This window comes from Balaenoptera musculus, chromosome 11 (genome assembly GCF_009873245.2).
Source record: "Balaenoptera musculus isolate JJ_BM4_2016_0621 chromosome 11, mBalMus1.pri.v3, whole genome shotgun sequence".
NCBI lineage: Eukaryota > Metazoa > Chordata > Mammalia > Artiodactyla > Balaenopteridae > Balaenoptera > Balaenoptera musculus.
In genome coordinates this window covers 65723800-65745696 of record NC_045795.1, presented here as the reverse complement: position 1 = coordinate 65745696, position 21897 = coordinate 65723800, and the positions used below count along the sequence as shown (strand labels likewise).

At 38.9% G+C, this 21897-nt stretch overlaps 1 protein-coding gene across 3 annotated transcripts in view; it reads right to left on the bottom strand.

Annotated features, from left to right (window-relative positions):
* Positions 1-21897, bottom strand: part of RBM6 (RNA binding motif protein 6) — a 111148-nt gene that overhangs the window by 66716 nt on the left and 22535 nt on the right. For all 3 annotated transcript variants that reach the window (XM_036867979.1, XM_036867980.1, XM_036867981.1), the window contains exons 3-5: positions 19014-20292; positions 17495-17584; positions 16136-16205 (exon numbers count right to left, since the gene is read on the bottom strand). In XM_036867979.1, the coding sequence (XP_036723874.1) occupies positions 16136-16205; positions 17495-17584; positions 19014-20292 (1439 nt within the window). The remainder of the gene's footprint in view (positions 1-16135; positions 16206-17494; positions 17585-19013; positions 20293-21897) is intronic.

The following is a 21897-nucleotide window of genomic DNA, read 5'->3' as shown; positions in this document are numbered from 1 at the left end:
GTTATTAGGAAAAACCTAATGAAGCTTAAGCTTCATTTATTAAGCAATGATTTTCCTACCCTGTCAGGGACATTTGATTCATCTTTTTAAATGATGTTATCTAAACAACAAGGTCCTACTGTATAGCACCGGGGACTATATTCAATACCTTTGATAAACCATCATGGAAAAGAATATAAAAAAAGAATGTCTATATGTATATAACTGAGTCACTGTGCTGTACAGTAGAGACTGGCACAACATTGTAAATCAACTATACTTCAGTTAAAAAATAAATAAATAAAATTAAAATCAAAATGATCTTATCTAGTCACTTTCCCTCACCAGAGCTATGAAGTACTATTCCATAGCCCCCACCCCAACTCCTGTACCACGGGGTTTTCTAACATGTATCTGACGATTGTGACAACCAACACTCATTTCTGATAAATGCTAAAGCACTGGTGGGCATTCAAATAAATACAAAAGGAATTTTTTGTCTTATTTTACTTTGTTTTTCCTGTTCCCCCTGCCCCTAAAACAACTGACTGAACCATGAAAGATATAAACCAAGCCAATGAATATCTTTTTTTTTCTCTTTCCAGTCCAAATCTAGTTTTAAAAATCGTGGTCAAAACAAAAACAAAAAACAGTAGGCCCCACAAAACCAAAAGAGGGAATACCACAACAAAACTAACATTCTTTCAACAGAGTCAGGACTAAGTTCTACAAATGAAATATTACCATTTCCCCTATCCTGGTTCCTAAGGTACATTTTGAGGTGGTTTGGAAGTCACGTTTCAGACCACTCTAAACATCTCAAAGTGCTCCAGATCATTTAAAAACTCCCCTGAAGGGGGCTTCCCTGGTGGCACAGTGGTTGAGCATCTGCCTGCCAATGCAGGGGACACGGGTTCGAGCCCTGGTCTGGGAGGATCCCACATGCCGCGGAGCAACTGGGCCCGTGAGCCACAACTACTGAGCCTGCACGTCTGGAGCCTGTGCTCCACAACAAGAGAGGCCGTGATGGTGAGAGACCCGTGCACCGCGATGAAGAGTGGCCCCCGCTCGCCACAAATAGAGAAAGCCCTCGCACAGAAACGAAGACCCAACACAGCCAAAAATAAATAAATAAATTTATTGAAAAAAAAAAAAAAAAAAAACAACTCCCCTGAAGGCAAAGCAGCCCTCTTTTAGTAAGGAGAAATAGTAGAGAAACTTCCCCAATACTGAGACTGAAATAACCAAGACCTTCAAGGCCTCCAAAGGTCTCCTATGTAGAAAATAGCTTCTCTCTGAGAATTTACAAATTCTTACAACCCAATTACGTTTTTAGAGGTTGAAAATATTCTTTTTAAAAAATATGCATTGGAACAGAGGTACAATGAGCCCTCCAGAAAGCACACAAAAAAGGTCCATCTGTATGCATTTTTCTCTACTTCTTGTCTGATCATTTCCTATAATATCCACGAAAAGTCTTGATTTATTTTACTTCTCTGAAACTCAGGGGACATCACTTTATTTGCTGATCTCTCTGACCAGTGATTACCTTCAAGCATTCACCTAGGTGTTATTCTCTTTTAATCCTGTTGCCTCTAAAAGCTGTCAACCAATTTTCAAGAAGGCTTATTTTTTAAAATTGAGATGTAATTCACATACCATAAAATGCAGTAGTATATTCACAAAGTAGTGTAATTCAGTAGTGTACAATTCAGTAGTATATTCACAAAGTAGTGTAATCATTACCACCAAATAGTTCCTAAGAGGCTTGTATTTAACTTAGATAGAAGACCTAAGTGATAACCTAAGTAAGAAACATGGAAGTAGGGAAAAATTGCTTTAATTTACATTCTGAGGGTAGAGAATGTAAGCTAGAAAGGGTGAGCACAAATCAGATGTTCTGCAAGGGGAAAGTTAAAGGAAGAAGCCAATGTACTTTAAATCCCATAAATAGTTTTTATGGATGGCCTCTATCTGCTTCCCATTGAAGGTAACTGTATAAATGACTTTTCCTCCCTGGACTGAAGCTGGGACTCAAGCAGGCTCCTGCACTATGCAGGCTGATTAATGACTCTTTTCTTCTTGCTACTCCATCAGAGGGAACTCTTCAGCGAATTCTTCTAACTACCAAAAGGCACAGGAAGCCCCATACAGCCTTATACAAACTAAGATTCAGACAAAGCCACCTATGCATTTGACCAAAAAGACAAGTGAGGACTATAGAAGCCAGAAGCAATTCTACCTAAAGAAGAGTGAGGGGAGGATTAACCAAGATGGCGGAGTAGAAGGACGTGCTCTCACTCCCTCTTGTGAGAGCACCAGAATCACAACTGGCTGCTGAACAATCATTGACAGGAAGACCCTGGGCTTCACCAAGGAGGATACCCCACGTCCAAGGACAGAGCAGAAGCCACAGTGAGACGGTAGGAGGGGCGCAATCAGAGTAAAATCAAATCCCATAACTGCTGGGTGGGTGGCTCACAGACTGGCGAACACTTATACCACAGAAGTCCACCCACTGGAGTGAAGGTTCTGAGCCCCACATCAGGCTTCCCAACCTGGGGGTCCGGCTACGGGAGGAGGAATTCCTAGAGAATCAGACTTTGAAGCCTAGTGGGAATTGATTGCAGGACTTTGACAGCACTGGGGGAAACAGAGACCCCACTCTTGGAGGGCACACACAAAGTAATGTGTGCATCGGGACCCAGGGGAAGGAGCAGTGACCCTGGGGGAGACTGAACCAGACCTACCTGCTGGTGTTGGGGGGGGTCCCCTGCAGAGGCGAGTGGTGGCTCTGTTTCACCGTGGGGATAAGGACACTGGCAGCAGAGGTTCTGGGAAGTTCTCCTTGGCGTGAGCCCTCCCAGAGTCTGCCATTAACCCCACCAAAGAGCCCGGGTAGGCTCCAGTGTTGGGTTGCCTCAGGCAAAACAACCAACAGGGAGGGAACCCAGCCCCACCCATCAACAGTCAAGTGGATTAAGGTTTTACTGAGCTCTGACCACCACAGCATCAGGGAGGGAACCCAGCCCCACCCATCAACAGTCAAGTGGATTAAGGTTTTACTGAGCTCTGACCGCCACAGCAACAGTCAGCTCTACCCACCACCAGAGCCTCCCATCAAGCCTCTTAGATAGCCTCAACCACCAGAGGGCAGACAACAGAAGCAAGAAAAACTACAATCCTGCAGCCTGTGGACCAAAAACCATAGTTACAGAAAGATAGAGAAGATGAAAAGGCAGAGGGCTATGTACCAGATGAAGGAACAAGAAAAAACCCCAGAAAAACAACTAAATGAAGTGGAGATAGGCAACCTTCCAGAAAAAGAATTCAGAATAATGATAGTGAAGATGATCCAGGACCTCGGAATAAGAATGGAGGCAAAGATTGAGAAGATGCAAGAAATGATTAACAAAGATCTAGAAGAATTAAAGAACAAACAAACAGAGATGACCAATACAATAACTGAAATGAAAACTACACTAGAAGGAATCAATAGCAGAATAACTGAGGCAGAAGAACGGATAAGTGACCTGGAAGACAGAATGGTGGAATTCACTGCTGCGGAACAGACTAAAGAAAAAAGAATGAAAAGAAATGAAGACAGCCTAAGAGACCTCTGGGACAACATTAAACGCAACAACATTCGCATTATAGGGGTCCCAGAAGGAGAAGAGAGAGAGAAAGGACCAGAGAAAATATTTGAAGAGATTATAGTCGAAAACTTCCCTAACATGGGAAAGGAAATAGCCACCCAAGTCCAGGAAGCGCAGAGAGTCCCATACAGAATAAACCCAAGGAGAAACACGCCAAGACACATAGTAATCAAAGTGGCAAAAATTAAAGACAAAGAAAAATTATTGAAAGCAGCAAGGGAAAAACGACAAATAACATACAAGGGAACTCCCATAAGGTTAACAGCTGATTTCTCAGCAGAAACTCTGCAAGCCAGAAGGGAGTGGCATGATATACTTAAAGTGATGAAAGGGAAGAACCTACAACCAAGATTACTCTACCTGGCAAGGATCTCATTCAGATTCGACGGAGAAATCAAAAGCTTTACAGACAAGCAAAAGCTAAGAGAATTCAGCACCACCAAACCAGCTCTACAACAAATGCTAAAGGAACTTCTCTAAGTGGGAAACACAAGAGAAGAAAAGGACCTACAAAAACAAACCCAAAACAATTAAGAAAATGGTCATAGGAACATACTTATCGATAATTACCTTAAACGTGAATGGATTAAATGCCCCAACCAAAAGACATAGACTGGCTGAATGGATACAAAAACAAGACCCATATATATGCTGTCTACAAGAGACCCACTTTAGACCTAGGGACACATACAGACTGAAAGTGAGGGGATGGAAAAAGATATTCCATGCAAATGGAAATCAAAAGAAAGCTGGAGTAGCTATACTCATATCAGATAAAATAGACTTTAAAATAAAGAATGTTACAAGAGACAAGGAAGGACACTACATAATGATCCAGGGATCAATCCAAGAAGAAGATATAACAATTATAAATATATATGCACCCAACATAGGAGCACCTCAATACATAAGGCAACTGCTAACAGCTATAAAAGAGGAAATCGACAGTAACACAATAATAGTGGGGGACTTTAACACTTCACTTACACCAATGGACAGATCATCCAGACAGAAAATTAATAAGGAAACAGAAGCTTTAAATGACACAATAGACCAGATAGATTTAATTGATATATATAGGACATTCCATCCAAAAACAGCAGATTACACGTTCTTCTCAAGTGCGCACGGAACATTCTCCAGGATAGATCACATCTTGGGTCACAAATCAAGCCTCAGTAAATTTAAGAAAATTGAAATCATATCAAGCATCTTTTCTGACCACAACGCTATGAGATTAGAAATGAATTACAGGGAAAAAAACGTAAAAAAGACAAACACATGGAGGCTAAACAATACGTTACTAAATAACCAAGAGATCACTGAAGAAATCAAAGAGGAAATAAAAAAATACCTAGAGACAAATGACAATGAAAACACGACGACCCAAAACCTATGGGATGCAGCAAAAGCGGTTCTAAGAGGGAAGTTTATAGCTATACAAGCCTACCTAAAGAAACAAGAAAAATCTCAAGTAAACAATCTAACCTTACACCTAAAGAAACTAGAGAAAGAAGAACAAACAAAACCCAAAGTTAGCAGAAGGAAAGAAATCATAAAGATCAGAGCAGAAATAAATGAAATAGAAACAAAGAAAACAATAGCAAAGATCAATAAAACTAAAAGTTGGTTCTTTGAGAAGATAAACAAAATTGATAAGCCATTAGCCAGACTCATCAAGAAAAAGAGGGAGAGGACTCAAATCAATAAAATCAGAAATGAAAAAGGAGAAGTTACAACAGACACCGCAGAAATACAAAGCATCCTAAGAGACTACACTACTACAAGCAACTTTATGCCAATAAAATGGACAACCTGGAAGAAATGGACAAATTCTTAGAAAGGTATAACCTTCCCAGACTGAATCAGGAAGAAACAGAAAATATGAACAGACCAATCACAAGTAATGAAATTGAAACTGTGATTAAAAATCTTCCAACAAACAAAAGTCCAGGACCAGATGGCTTCACAGGTGAATTCTATCAAACATTTAGAGAAGAGCTAACACCCATCCTTCTCAAACTCTTCCAAAAAATTGCAGAGGAAGGAACACTCCCAAACTCATTCTATGAGGCCACCATCACCCTGATACCAAAACCAGACAAAGACACTACAAAAAAAGAAAATTACAGACCAATATCACTGATGAATATAGATGCAAAAATCCTCAACAAAATACTAGCAAACAGAATCCAACAACACATTAAAAGGATCATACACCACGATCAAGTGGGATTTATCCCAGGGATGCAAGGATTCTTCAATATACGCAAATCAATCAATGTGATACACCATATTAACAAATTGAAGAATAAAAACCATATGATCATCTCAATAGATGCAGAAAAAGCTTTTGACAAAATTCAACACCCATTTATGATAAAAACTCTCCAGAAAGTGGGCATAGAGGGAACCTACCTCAACATAATAAAGGCCATATATGACAAACCCACAGCAAACATCATTCTCAATGGTGAAAAACTGAAAGCATTTCCTCTAAGATCAGGAACGAGACAAGGATGTCCACTCTCACCACTATTATTCAACATAGTTCTGGAAGTCCCAGCCACGGCAATCAGAGAAGAAAAAGAAATAAAAGGAATACAAATTGGAAAAGAAGAAGTAAAACTGTCACTGTTTGCGGATGACATGATACTATACATAGAGAATCCTAAAACTGCCACCAGAAAACTGCTAGAGCTAATTAATGAATATGGTAAAGTTGCAGGATACAAAATTAATGCACAGAAATCTCTTGCATTCCTATACACTAATGATGAAAAATCTGAAAGAGAAATTATGGAAACACTCCCATTTACCATTGCAACAAAAAGAATAAAATACCTAGGAATAAACCTACCTAGGGAGACGAAAGACCTGTATGCAGAAAACTATAAGACACTGATGAAAGAAATTAAAGATGATACCAACAGATGGAGAGATATACCATGTTCTTGGATTGGAAGAATCAACATTGTGAAAATGAGTATACTACCCAAAGCAATCTACAGATTCAATGCAATCCCTATCAAATTACCAATGGCATTTTTTACAGAGCTAGAACAAATCATCTTAAAATTTGTATGGAGACACAAAAGACCCCGAATAGCCAAAGCAGTCTTGAGGGAAAAAAATGGAGCTGGAGGAATCAGACTCCCTGACTTCAGACTATACTACAAAGCTACAGTAATCAAGACAGTATGGTACTGGCACAAAAACAGAAACATAGATCAATGGAACAAGATAGAAAGCCCAGAGATTAACCCACGCACCTATGGTCAACTAATCTATGACAAAGGAGGCAAAGATATACAATGGAGAAAAGACAGTCTCTTCAATAAGTGGTGCTGGGAAAACTGGACAGCTACATGTAAAAGAATGAAATTAGAATACTCCCTAACACCATACACAAAAATAAACTCAAAATGGATTAGAGACCTAAATATAAGACTGGACACTATAAAACTCTTAGAGGAAAACATAGGAAGAACACTCTTTGACATAAATCACAGCAAGATCTTTTTTGATCCACCTCCTAGAGTAATGGAAATAAAAACAAAAATAAACAAGTGGGACCTAATGAAACTTCAAAGCTTTTGCACAGCAAAGGAAACCATAAACAAGACGAAAAGACAACCCTCAGAATGGGAGAAAATATTTGCAAATGAATCAACGGACAAAGGATTAATCTCCAAAATATATAAACAGCTCATTCAGCTCAATATCAAAGAAACAAACACCCCAATCCAAAATGGGCAGAAGACCTAAATAGACATTTCTCCAAAGAAGACATACAGACGGCCACGAAGCACATGAAAAGATGCTCAACATCACTAATTATTAGAGAAATGCAAATCAAAACTACAATGAGGTATCACCTCACTCCTGTTAGAATGGGCATCATCAGAAAATCTACAAACAACAAATGCTGGAGAGGGTGTGGAGAAAAGGGAACCCTCTTGCACTGTTGGTGGGAATGTAAATTGATACAGCCACTATGGAGAACAATATGGAGGTTCCTTAAAAAACTAAAAATAGAATTACCATATGACCCAGCAATCCCACTACTGGGCATATACCCAGAGAAAACCGTAATTCAAAAAGACACATGCATCCGAATGTTCATTGCAGCACTATTTACAATAGCCAGGTCATGGAAGCAACCTAAATGCCCATCAACAGACGAATGGATAAAGAAGTTGTGGTACATATATACAATGGAATATTACTCAGCCATAAAAAGGAACGAAATTGAGTCATTTGTTGAGACGTGGATGGATCTAGAGAGTGTCATACAGAGCGAAGTAAGTCAGAAAGAGAAAAACAAATATCGTATATTAATGCATGTATGTGGAACCTAGAAAAATGGTACAGATGAGCCAGTTTGCAGGGCAGAAGTTGAGACACAGATGTAGAGAATGGACATATGGACACCAAGGGGGGAAAACTGCGGTGAGGTTGGGATGGTGGTGTGCTGAATTGGGCGATTGGGATTGACATGTATACACTGATGTGTATAAAATTGATGCCTAATAAGAACCTGCAGTATAAAAAAACAAACAAAACAACTAATACTAAACTTTCACTGGGTTATTTGTATGGAAATATGTTAATATAAATGTTTCAGACATTAAAAAAAAAAAAAAAAAGAAGAGTGAGGAACTCAGAAAGGCAGTGAACCGACACAGGGCTATAAACAGTTCAAACACCTTCTGCATTTCAGAGAGGCAAACTCCATCTCAGCCAAATAGTTCTAGGGAAGAGAATATAACCTGCCAATTAAGGCATCTGCTCATCACTGTCATGCTATACTGTCACCTGTCTGTTCTAACTCCAGATGTCCTGTGTGGTTTAGATAGAGACCTCCAATGCTACATAGTCTACCAACCAAAAACTGCCAAGCTGGTGGTCCTTGCTTCTGAATAAAGTGATGCCTTGGGCTGCGAAGGATGTCCCATTCTCAGATCCAGATTAAGACTCTACACCCAGGACTTCCCTCATGGCGCAGTGGTTAAGAATCTGCCTGCCAACGCAGGAGACACAGGTTTGAGCCCTGGTACAGGAAGATTCCACATGCTACAGAGCAACTAAGTCCATGCATCACAACTACTGAGCCTGCGCTCTAGAGCCCGTGAGCCACAACTACTGACCTGCGTGCCTAGAGCCCGTGCTCTGCAACAAGAGAAGCCACTGCGATGAGAAGCCTGCGCACCACAACAAAGAGTAGCCCCTGCTCGCTGCAACTACAGAAAGCCCGCGTGCAGCAACGAAGACCCAACACAGCCATAAATAAATAATCAATCAATCAATCAATTAATTAATACCATATTAAAAAAAAAAGACTCGACACCCAAAAGCCCCAAGGAAAGGTAGCATGCAGGGAGCCCAATAACAAAGTCAAGAAAAATATTAAAACTTCCCTACCAGGGCTGCAAACTACCACTAACCATCCTTGCTAACTTAAGGGGTTTTAATAAGGAAGCTTAAATTGAAGAATAAGCCAGCTCCCAGAATAGAAAATGAGTTTCATCTTAAGTGTTAGGAAAGTTAACTACCCCAAAGAAAAAGATTAAGTAAAACCAGAAATTCTTAAATAAATAAATACATTTTATAAAAAAAAAACCACAAAAAACAAAAAACCAGAAATTCTAAAGTCTTGCTTTCCAAAACAGTACTGGGATTCTACTTTAAAGTCAGCAACAAACCCTCAAAAGTACCCAGACCTGACCAAGCCCTGAAAACATACTTATATCCTCTTAGGCGACCCCTCCCCTTACTAGCTGACAGACCTAAACTCAAACTTCCCTTAGTCACTAAACCTTAGTGCCTTACTGCTCCTATAAAGTCTACAGGGACCTCAAGCTATCATTCCCAATAGTCCAGTGAGCCCCTATTCTGCAGTAAGTAACACACCACCTAATGAGGTTCAGAATACATCATCATCAGAGACAACTCGCTCATGTCTCTGCTTATGGTACTTAGCCAAGTTGTCCATTTCCAGAGTCTACACCAAGGTAATCTCTCAGGAGAGGTGAGGGTACCTTAAAGTGAGGGTAAGAGTCACAAAACATCCATATTCTCTAACAGGACCTTCTACTCAAAGTCTTTGGGGTGGGAAACATTAAAAATGAAATAAACAAAACCAATCCCCAGGTAATGCCAAGGATGACTAAAATTAACCCTAGTTCCAGCACCTCTCCCCAGTTCACCTGATCCCTCTAGGACCGCATCACAGGATGCTTCTCCAGGTGTACTGTTCTCCGCTCAGCCATAGAGTCCATCCACTGCCTCCACAAGGCCCACACAGCCCTAAAAAGTGCCTCTTGGCTTCCCAGACATTCTTATTTTTAAAGCTCAGCCACCTTTCCTTAAGGCTCATCTGTAAACACCCTCCCCAAATGTGGTACCAAACCCAGTAAGTCTCCTGGTTGAAAACATCTTCTGTAGTTTTAGAGGTGTGACAAGTAAGTGTGATATTTTCTGATTGGTCAGTTTTCCCCTAAGAACTAAAAGTTTTACTTGTCTATTCTGTAAGTGCCAGAAAAAAAAAGCAAAAATGTGTATTTGCATTTTCCAACTATAATTTATTTTTTATAAATGATGTTGAGCTACTCCATCTGGAATACCATAAACTATGCATGTTTTGTATCATCAGTGTCAACCCATTTCACAATGGATTTCTGCCCCTAAACTGAAAGATCCTCTCAGAGTTTTTTCTTTTCTTAAGGAAGGCACTTCTGTTTTATCAACACAGAGGTAAAAACTCAAACCATTTCAATTGTGAAAAATGAAAGGATATGAGCCTGCTTCCTTAATAAATGCAGAGAGCCTCTGACACTTTCAATATACCCAAAATGCTAGGGTATGAGACCAAGTGACTTGGTTGCTGCAAATGCTTACTTCCTAAGAAGAAATTTCCTTCACAGGGTCACAAAAACTGTGTCCACTCACTGTATGAACACTGACAGAATCAAAGCAAGATATTGTTTCTTCCTACTAACACCACGCTATTAACCTTCTAACTTTCTGACACTACTTAATGAAGCAGTACTAAAACAATTCTGTAGCACTTCAGTTTACTGTAAGAGAGTTACTTTCTATGTCTGAGACTTATTAGGAAACATAATCCATAAGCTATACTGTTTTTACTTAAATGATACAAATTCCTTTGGGAAAAAAATCACAGCAAGCTTTATACTGTCAGTATTCAAGTCCATCTAAAAATCAACAGCAGTTCTGTCTGCATTCAAATATCAGAGAAATACTGTGAGAATGAGAACATCTACAACCATTCCAAGACCTCTGGAGGAAGTATGCTACATAAACAGAAAGAACAACTAAGAACATAAAATAACATCAACACTACTCCAGTTCCTGCCCCAGCTCTGTACAGCAGAACTGATATCAGGTAGGCAAGGCCCTGCCATGGGCTCTTAAGGCACATATGCATTAGGCTTTTCTACTTACAGAAGGTCCACTTGCTTACTGTCTATTTTAAACGGTGCAAAAAAGTTCTAGAATAAAGACTATAAACAAATAATCTAATGCAATCATTCTCACAATTCAGGGTGCATCAAAAATCGCATGGAGGGATTTCCCTGGTGGCACAGTGGTTAAGACTCCACACTCCCGGGCTTCCCTGGTGGCGCAGTGGTTGAGAATCCACCTGCCAATGCAGGGGACACGGGTTCGAGCCCTGGTCTGGGAAGATCCCACATGCCGCGGAGCGGCTGGGCCCGTGAGCCACAACTACTGAGCCTGCGCGTCTGGAGCCTGTGCTCCGCAACAAGAGAGGCCGCGATAGTGAGAGGCCCGTGCACCGTGATGAAGAGTGACCCCCACTTGCCGCAACTGGAGAAAGCCCTTGCACAGAAACGAAGACCCAACACAGCCATAAATAAATAAACAAACAAATAAATAAATAAAAAAATTAAAAAAAAAAAAAAGACTCCACACTCCCAATGCAGGGGGCCCCGGTCTGATCCCTGATCAGGGAACTAGATCCCACATGCATGCTGCAACTAAGAGTTCGCATGTCACAACTAAGGAGCCTGCCTGCCGCATCTAAGACCCGGCACGACCAAATAAATAAATAAATACATAAAATAGACATTAAAAAAAAATCGCATGGAGGGCTTGTTAAAGGAGAGATTGGTAGGCCCCACCCCCAGAGTTCCTGATTCAGAAGGTCTAGAAAGGAGTCTGAAAATATGTATTTCTAACAAGTTCAGAGGTAGTACTGACACTGCTCGTCCAGGATCCACTCTGAGAACCACTGCTCTATAGTTTGTTGACAGAAATAGTTCACTGTAGTCTTTATCTTGCAAGATTTCTGCTGATTGTTTAAAAATAGGATACATCAGATTTACGTCAGTTTTTCACATTTTTATTGGAAATAATTTCCAAGTTACAAAAATAGTTGCAAGAACAGTACAAAGAACACACTCATATGCCCATTACCAGTTTCATCTATTGATACATGTTGTCATATCTACTCCCTTCCTTCTCCATATTCATCAAATTTTTTTTCTAAACCCCATGAGAGAAAACTGCATACATCCTGGTCCTTTACTTCTAAAAACTTCACTGTGTATTTCCTAAGAATAAGGATGTTCTCTTACATAACCACAGTAGTTACCAACTTCAGTGAATTTAACATTGATACACCACTGCCACAATCAATATATAAAACAGTTCCATTATGCCCCCCAATTCTTATGCTTCCATTTTACAGTCAACTCCTCCCCCAATACCTTGGCAACCACTATCTTCTATTACTATAATTTTGCTTTTTCCAGAATGTCATATAAATAGGATCATACAGTATGCAGTATTTTTTAAAATTATAATCAAATACAGAGAACATAAAATGCACCATTTTAAAGTGTACAATTCAGTGACATTAAGTACATTCACCGTGTTATGCAACCATCACCACTATCTAGTTCCAGAAGAACATTTTTATCACCCCAAAAGGAAACCCCATACCCATTAAGCAGTCACTCCCCTTTTCCCTCTTCTCCAGCCCCTAACAACCACCAAACTACCCAATCCATTTTCTGTCTCTACAGATATGCCTATTCTGGATATTTCATATAAATGGAATCAGACAATATGTGGTCTTTTGTGTCTGGTTCTTTCACTGAGCATAATGTTTTCAAGGTTCATTCAAGTTGTAGCATGTATCAGTACTTTATTTCTTTTCAGGGCAGTATGTAGCCTTTTGAGTCTAGTTTCTTTCACTTAGCATAATGCCTTTGAGATTCATCCATGTTGTTACATGCACACATAGTTTCATCATTTTTGCTGCTGAGTAGTATTCCATTGTATGTGTATACCAGAATTTGTTTGCTCAGTCACCAAAAGACATTTCATTCCTGATACTTTCCCCAGGAATATAATCATGTAAGTCAAGGTACTTTTACAACTAATAGGGTTATTATATATTTGCACATGGCAATAGAAAAACTCAAACGTACACAATATGTGTGGGTTCACAGTCCCTTATCTGCAATTCCAAAATCCAAATATCCCCTAAATACCAAGTTTTTGGTAAATTTTCAGTGAAGTCATTTGGAGACAAATCTTGACCTATATACTACACTTAGTCTCTTTATAGTCATCTTCTTAGTGAGAATATTCATTTTGTTGCAGAAGTATTACGCCTGATACACATCCCACTGGGAGAAATAATTCATGTATGAGCTACGTACCACATTACCTTTCTATATTCAGAAAAATTCATAAATTCATCTGACCCCACAGATTTTGGATAGAAGTTGTGGCCCTGTACTTATACAGCTCTAAATGAGACAAAAATTAAACTGATATTACTTGAGTCAGTGAAGAGGCATTAATGTTTTCTCTGTTACAGACTAGCTCCCCAATACATCAACTAAAAGGATGAACTCTACCCCACAATCCCCCTCTTATGATCAACATCCATCCTACATGGTCTCTGCAAGTTATCCTAGCCTAAAAAATTGACTGCCATTTATAAAAGACACCATTTCTATTAAAATTCACTCAAAACCTTTGAACAAGTAAATGTTAAAGTTCTCAGAACATCTGATTGTTTCAAGGTATGTTCTTCAGCAGATACATAAGAGTGCACGGCTGTGAAACCTAAACTACCTTTTAATGCACCTCACCTGAAAGGAGACCACAGCTGCTCTCCATATACATTACTCCACATACACCACATTATTCATTCCAGGCATGCTGGGAACCCATCAGGACCTGGCATAGTGTCAAGAACTGGGTAAACAGGAGGGAACAAGACAGACGAGGCTCCTGCTATCATGGAGCTAACTCTCTAGTGAGAGGAATAAGACACACAAAACCACTGAGAAAAATATCAAAGTGATAAATCCTATGATAACAAACCCAGATACAATAAAAAATGACTGAGGAGTGATTTTAGATTGGATGGTGAGGCAAGGCCTCTGAGAGTTGAAACTGAAGCCAAGAACTAAACCCCAAAAGACAAGTGAGGATCAGTGGGAAGAGCAGTGCAGAGGCCCTGACAGAGAAAGAAGTCTTTATTCGCCAAGGACTACAGAAAGGCTCAGTGTGGCTAGAGTATAATAAGAAAGGTGGAGAGCAGTATGGGATGAGGTCAGACAAACAGCCAAGGGCAAACTCATGCAGGACTGTGTAAGTCAAAACAAGAAGTTGGGAATTTCTTCCAACTGAGATGGAAAGGTGTTAAAGGGTGTTAGGCAGGGGAATAACATGATCTGACCGATAATTTTAAAAGTTCATTCTACTTGCCACACAGTGATGTAATATGGATAACATGGGACCGGTTATCCAATCCATTCATTTAAAAAGGTATATATATATATATACACACATATATGTATGTGCATATATATATTTTTATTATACTATCACTTCATATATTAAAATGCCAAAAAAGTGCATTTCCTGAAAGCTGATTTTTTTTTTTTTTATAAAACCACTGTCCTGTCTTGAATGATTTCACATGTGTATCAATATCTCTGGTGTGCCAGCTACAATTTTAATAGCTACCACAGCCAGGAAATTTAAGAACTCCCTCTGTAAACTGTGTAAGTTAATGTAGGTTTTACTCTGCTAATAAATCCGACAATATACATAGAAAGTCAATGAGTACTAAAGAAATGGAAGAATTGCAACTGCTGCTATTTAAACATCAAGACATGTCTTTTTCCTAAAAATACCAATACTTAACGAAAGCACAGTTCAGGAAACAAGATAAAAGCTGAAATTATTGCCCTATGAGTCAAAAAGCAACGGCAGCCTATAAATTCTATTTTTAATTCCCAAAGTTAATAGTAAATCAAGAAAGTCTGTATGAGACACATGCCCCACCCTGCCAAAAAAGTGGTGTGCAAGAACAACATAACTACTCTTAGTCATGTTTCCACAAATTTAGAGTTGACGTATTTAAAACAAGGAAACAATAGCTTCCTGAGAAATAATGCTTCTGAGTTTGTTGTCAAATTACAGAAAAAAAATTTCTGTACTTAACTCAAACACCAGATTATTTCAAGCACAAAAATTTATTTTTGTGGATAGTTTTCCTCTGTAGAACCAATTGAAAGAAGCTATCTAGTTAATGCAAAAATTTTATTCCATGGTAAACTGTTTAAAAGTAAACTATCTACTCAAAAATATGGCTTACTCTTACTTGAAGAGTTCTTTAACATGAATTACTGAAATTCTAAGTTTTGTGAAAAAACGAATGCTCTACTTCTTCAATTTAAAATTCTGCAAAATAGATAACTTAAATATTACCTTTGTTTTTAAACCACTTCATATGTGTAGTCCTAAAAATACTGGTCCAATACCTTGAGTGCATGGCATTTCACTTTTGATTACTTTTTCTGTAATAAGATTTGAAGAAACTGACCAAACTTGGTACTCTAAAATACTAGGAGTATATTCTGAAAATCTAATCTGCAGTTCAGACCACAGAACAGAGGTCAAAAAGAAAGCTCTTCTGGATCTATTCATGGGTTTCAACAAAATAGCTGTTGCAGGAGTCTGTTCGCAGAATAAGACTAAAATTTCAAGAAACCACTAATCTGTACAATTTCTCTGGAAAGTTGAAAATTCCACGCTGAAGAAATGAAATGTAAAATTTTACATATAGTAAGATAATTAAAATCTTACCAGGCTCAAACGTAAACATTCCACCACCATGAAGAACATAAGCAGTAAGTTTAATGATTTAATTATATAAAATATATTTGGGGACAAATGCTACAACACTCACTTTATATCTCACAGGCACTCAGAAGAACTGGAACATGCATCCTTATTGCCTATGTGTGGACAAACGTCCACAAAGAACCACAGCTAACACTAAAGCTGGCTGTTATTTGAAGGCATCAACAGGAGACTTCCGAAAATCTTAACTATGGTTTCTTAAAAAAATTTTGAGTAGCACAAGATGAAGAGATCTGACAAAGACTCTTCCTAACCCAAGGCTGCATGCAAGTCATGAAACTCACCTGTGTTATACTCCTTCAACTGCAAGTCCTTTACAGGCATGCCATCAGGAGTCCGAAAGGCATTAAGAATCTGCAAGAATATGGTATGTACAGTAATGATACACATCACAATCAAATATTGAATATTATATTTCCCCTAGTGGCTTTTATTCTACGTAATTTAAAGCTATGATTAATTTACAAAGGCAAAATTGAGCCATACACACTCCAGGCATTCAAAAACTGCTGAATAAGTAGAACATAATTATTTAAAAATTCTCAAGTACATAAAAAAGGCAGAAGAGCATAACCTCAAGAACTCAAGCTCTGAAATCAGACTGCCTGTATTCCAAGCCTCTCCTGCTCATGTGCTGTGTAACCTTTCAGCATCCGGATTCTCATCTTTTAAACATAAGATGATGCACTGAGCTCTTTCCAGTCCAAGGCCATGGCACCTGAACTCCCTCAGCCTGGTCAGTTCTTCTCCCCATTTTCAAATGGACTGTTCTCTCACTTGCATTCAGGCCTGGGCTCAAATGTCACTTCCTCAGTGATGTCTTCCCTAACTACCCAATCTAAAATAGCCTATACCCCAATGATGCTCTAAACCCTTACTTTAGTTTCCTTCAGGGCATTTATCACTGCTTGAATTTTTTTTTTTTGCTTATTTTTATTATCCATGGAAGCAGTGACTTCATAATGTTCACTGCTATATCACTCAGTGCCTAGAACACTGCCTGGAATACAATAGTGCTTAATATTTGGAATGAATGAATAAAGAGTACCTGTTTCATAGGATGTTGTGATAATTAAATGAACTAATGCTTGTAAGCATCACACAATGCCTAATACAGAGTAAAGCACTGTCTGCTCTGGTTGTTGTATATTCTGACCAAACTCTTCCTTAAGGTCATCCATAGTTTAGTCACCAAGTCCTTCACCACTGAGAAGTTAGGCAGCTCCCAGTTTTTACTACTGTCAGTAAACCGCATCTTTATGCATCTTTATGTAACTGCATCTTGGATCATCCCCTAAAGGATGATTATCAGGTCTAAGGACAGCAATCATTTGTCATAATTTTTTTTTTTTTTAACAAACCTCACCTCAGTTGAGTACATGTGTAACTGGTGAAAAATGAATGAGCTCTATGGATTATACCAAAGCCAATTTCCTGGTTTAGCTACTGTACTACAGTAATACAAGATGTTGACACTGGGGGACGGGCGGGAGAAAGCTGGGTGAAGGATAACCAAGATTTCCCTGAATATTTCTTTACGCTTTCCTGGGAATCTACAATTTTTCAAAATAAAAAGTTTAAAAAATTTTTTTAATTGACAAAAAGAAAGGAAAAGGAAAAAAGAAAAAGAAAAAAAGCCTTACCTCTTCTTTTGCTGCATTTTCAGGCACCCCATTTAATCGAATAAGCTTGCTTGGTTTCTCCTCACTTGGGCCAGTCCTATAATCTTGATCCTTGAATCCAGAATAAAAAATTATTTTAGAAACAAATACATGTTAACGCGCAAAATGAAATAACATGAAATACAGGTACTCAGGATCAAAAATCAAAATGACTTACATCATATGAAGATATGAAAAATTATAATTGTCTCTATTTTTCTGAGTTCCAAAATTTGATTTCTTTCTTTTTTTTTTTTTTTTTTGTGGGATCTTAGTTCCCCGACCAGGGATTGAGCCCGGGCCCCAGCAGTGAAAGCGCTGAGTCCTAACCACTGGACTGCTAGGGAATTCCCCCAAAATTTGATTTCAAATCATTAGAATGCAAGTGTGTTAAGATCCATGCTCATTGAGGGAATTTTGAAATAGTAAAGCAGAAAATTAAGAGAAACAACACTGAATACGACTTTTATAAACAGGAAAAAAATCACCTAGATTCTCAAAACTAAAATTTTCTTTTCCTGAATCAGAAAACAGCAAATAAATAAAAAAAACCAGATGTCATTTATCAAAGATGTAATCTATAACAAATTCCAGAACAAAGTCAAAAGGTGTCATCTGACAATATAACTTAACAGTACAATTCAGAGAAATCTGCATTTTCCATATTCACAAAAGTCTCAGCTCTAACTGATTCTCTTTCATTTCAACAGTTATAAAAAGGGTTTAACTTTTGGGGAAAAAAGTCTCCTATAACTACGTGACCACACCTCCCAGTTATGCCTACTCTCCTGGCATAATTACAAATAGTGTCCTCTTTTACTCTTGAAAGTGTCCTGACTTGAACAATAAATTATATGGCCATCCAGCTCTAACATTCTCAAAATCCATTATTTGGTTATTAGCATGTCTTAGAATTACTGTCCAAAATAACAGAAACTTCAATAGAGATGGGTAATACCTATTTTAAAAGATAATACTTTCAATGTCCAACTGCAAACATAATTCTCCTCACTTAGATTATATATACATTAGATTATACATTATACATACAGAAATTCAACATTTAAGTCAATTAAGTTAGCTTCAAGAGAATACTTGCAACATTAACATCACCTCCTCATAACTAGGTATTCTCTACCTCTATATCCTAGGTATTCTCTAAAGGAGTTTAAATAAGAAAATGAACCCTAAACAGCCACAGGCCTGACTATGCAAGAGTTGAGAGAGAACCAACTCCCAAAGACAAATACTTTCAAACTAAATTATCCCAAAGCATTTCGATCAGTACCATCAAGCAAAATAATGAAGAGACACACATCAAAAATATGATCTGAACTGAGGGCCCTTTCTCTAGAGATGTACACTGAATACAAATCTTGCTTTTTAATGGCTGTACAAAGTTAAGACCTAGGACTAATGGTCCTGGACTCTACACTTCACCCTTCAGAAAAGTTTTATGAAAAAGCAAAATTCAAAAAAGCAATCCATTCCATTAACATACCTGAAGGTCCCGTTGGGCATCTTGGGAAGTTTTGCCCTCTGGAAAAGACTTGCTCTGGCCATAGCCAAATATCTGGCTTCCTGGAAGCCTGTGATCCACATCACGGTACTCCATGCTTCTGTAATCAGTGTCTTGCCGGCCAAGGAAGTCCAGACCACCTTCTTCTTTAAACATACCAGCATCCGAACTCTGTTGTTCACCTCCAGAAAGCTGTGACTTGTCCTGGTCTTGAAGTGGACTTTGGCTGGTCTGAAAGTCTGGTGGAGACTCATGTTCAAAAGCTACACCTTGTGTTTCTCCTTCTCTTGTTTCTGAATGCTCAAATTCTCCCTTCTGAATGCCAAAAGCAGGCCTTTCTGTTGTGTGGTCATGTGCAGATTCTTCTCTCTTGTTCACATTCATACCAGAATGTTCTCTATCTTGTGTAGAGGGCTGAATGTAATCCAAAATATTTGGATCCACAGAGGGCATCTCCCTATCTTTAAATTCCATACAAGGTCCCACCTCTCTGCCCCTAAAATCCTGATCAGTCCTGGACCGGTGTCTACCTCTGAAATCTGAATGTGGTGTATCCCTGTCCCTAAAGTCTAGATCACTAGTACCTGAACCTCGGCCTCTAAAGTCCATCTGTGTTCCGTCTTTGTCCCTGAAGTCCAAATCAGATACATCTCTATTCCTAAAATCAGAACGGGACTGATCTCTGGCCCTGAAATCCAAATCTGATAAATCCCTTCCCCTAAAATCTGCATGGGATCCATCCCGGCCTCTAAAATCTAAATCATAAGTGCCCCGGCCCCTGAAGTCAGGTGGAGGAGCATCCCTACCTCTAAAGTCAACAGTATGAGCATCCCTGTCTCTGTAGTTCATGTGAGATGTCTCCCTACCTCTATAATCCATAGAAGTACCATCTCCACCCCTATAGTCCATAGGTGGTCCTTCTCTATCGCGAAAATCCCCAGAATGTATGTCCCTACTTCTGAAGTCCAACTGTGATGAATCTCTGCTCTGGAAATCAGAAGATGAAAAATCTCCCCCCCTGAAATCATGTCCAGGTCCCTCCCCTCCTCGATAGTCACCATGCTGTCCGTCTCTAGCTCCATAGCTGAAAGAATGCTCCTCTACATTTGCAAAGGGAGGCCCCGAATGCCCCTGGAAATCAAAGGGAAGTGAATCTCTGCCAGGAAAGTTGCCAGAGTGTCTCTCTTGAGCATGACTCTTAAGGGGAGGAGGAGGATAATCCCTGTTCCACCCCGGAGCAAACCTTTCTTCTTGGCTCCCACTGTAGAAACAAAGACAGTGTTATTCATATTGTCCAGAGAGTTTGAAATCTACACACCAGCATATTCTTCTCTAATCAACAGCACATTCTTCCGCAAACATTTTTTTTTTTTTTGGCAGAGTTCTGTAACAAGGTCCTAGATCTGCAGAAAACAGCAATGTTTTGCTATTTTAAGACGAAGTGGTGTAGTTAACTTTTATATTCCCATTTCAGAACACGAGGAAAGTCAACACAAAGTTTTCAACATGACTGTTGCAGAAAAAGCTTTCACCCAGTCCTGCAACAGGGAAAATCCGCAACACCAGATGAGCTAGCAATGGTGACACTCTACAAAAATTTCCATTTCCTATAGCCAGGGAACTTAGAATTCCAAGATCAGCATGATGATTCCTATACATCAGAAAAACCAATGCACTGTAAATTTTATACAGTAGGTTTCAGGAGGTGTCTTTCTCATTGGTGCATACAGGAGTAACATTCCAAAATATTTGATTACAGCCACAGTATGGACACCACCCAGTCAGAATGGATGCAGGCCCAAAATGAAGAAACACTGGCTGTAAATCACTAGGAGTACACCAGTGTTCACCAGCTGAGCATCAGCCCTGGCTGCATCTAAATCCTCGTTCTACAGTGGCTCCACCTAGAACTGCTCTCACCTGGGTCCTATTATTGTAACTACTCAAGGGTATCTCAGAAGGCAGCATGAATCATGCCACAAAGCATGTGTTAAGTCGACTAAACCAAGCAACAGCATCCAGGAGCTTAATACTGAAAGGGACCTAGAGAGAGCATTAGGCCTTCAAGCATTATCACCAGGTCCCAAAAAAAAAAAGCTGATTTTCTAGATTCTAATGCCTCATCTAATTTTTCATGGTAATACAATATATTTTAAAATAAGCATAGTATTAAATTCGCATTCTCAGTTTACAGAACTCAAGAGATAAATGAGAATTGGCCCAATCTTTCATACTACCTAACTTCCTCCCTTTGTCTTAAGCTCCAGACCATTTTATATGTTTTGACTTTGGTAAAAGATTAGGAAATTTAAATAGGCAATTAGGTACCTAGGATACTGAGCTTCAAGGGGAGGGGAGAGAAGGGCATGAAAAAGGAAAACATGAAATGATCTGAATGGTTACCTCCTTTTTAGCAGTAAAACAAAAGTATTAAGAGATCAAGTCCAACTCAGTTCTCTCCTTCCAGAATATACAGGTTCTATTACATGACCCTTCTGAACTCAGACTACACTGCTATAGAAAGATTCAACAGACAACCGCTTCTGGGTTACTCAGTGCAAGAGAAACAGTTACAATGCCAAACCCTTTCCAAAAAGTAATAGGAATTTAACAATAGTAACCTAAACAGTTGAATGATGCATATTCAATGGATTTTCAGGACATGGTAACTTCCATCAGCTCCTATTAACATTAGTTATATCTATGGGGTTCATCATAAGAGAAGCAACTTTAAATGTTCTTCATAAATAATACAATATAACACTAAAATTAAGACATTACCACTAATTCTGGTGTCACCCATATTTAAAATCATTCAAATCCCAATGGTTAGGGACTTCACTGGCGGCGCAGTGGTTAAGAATCC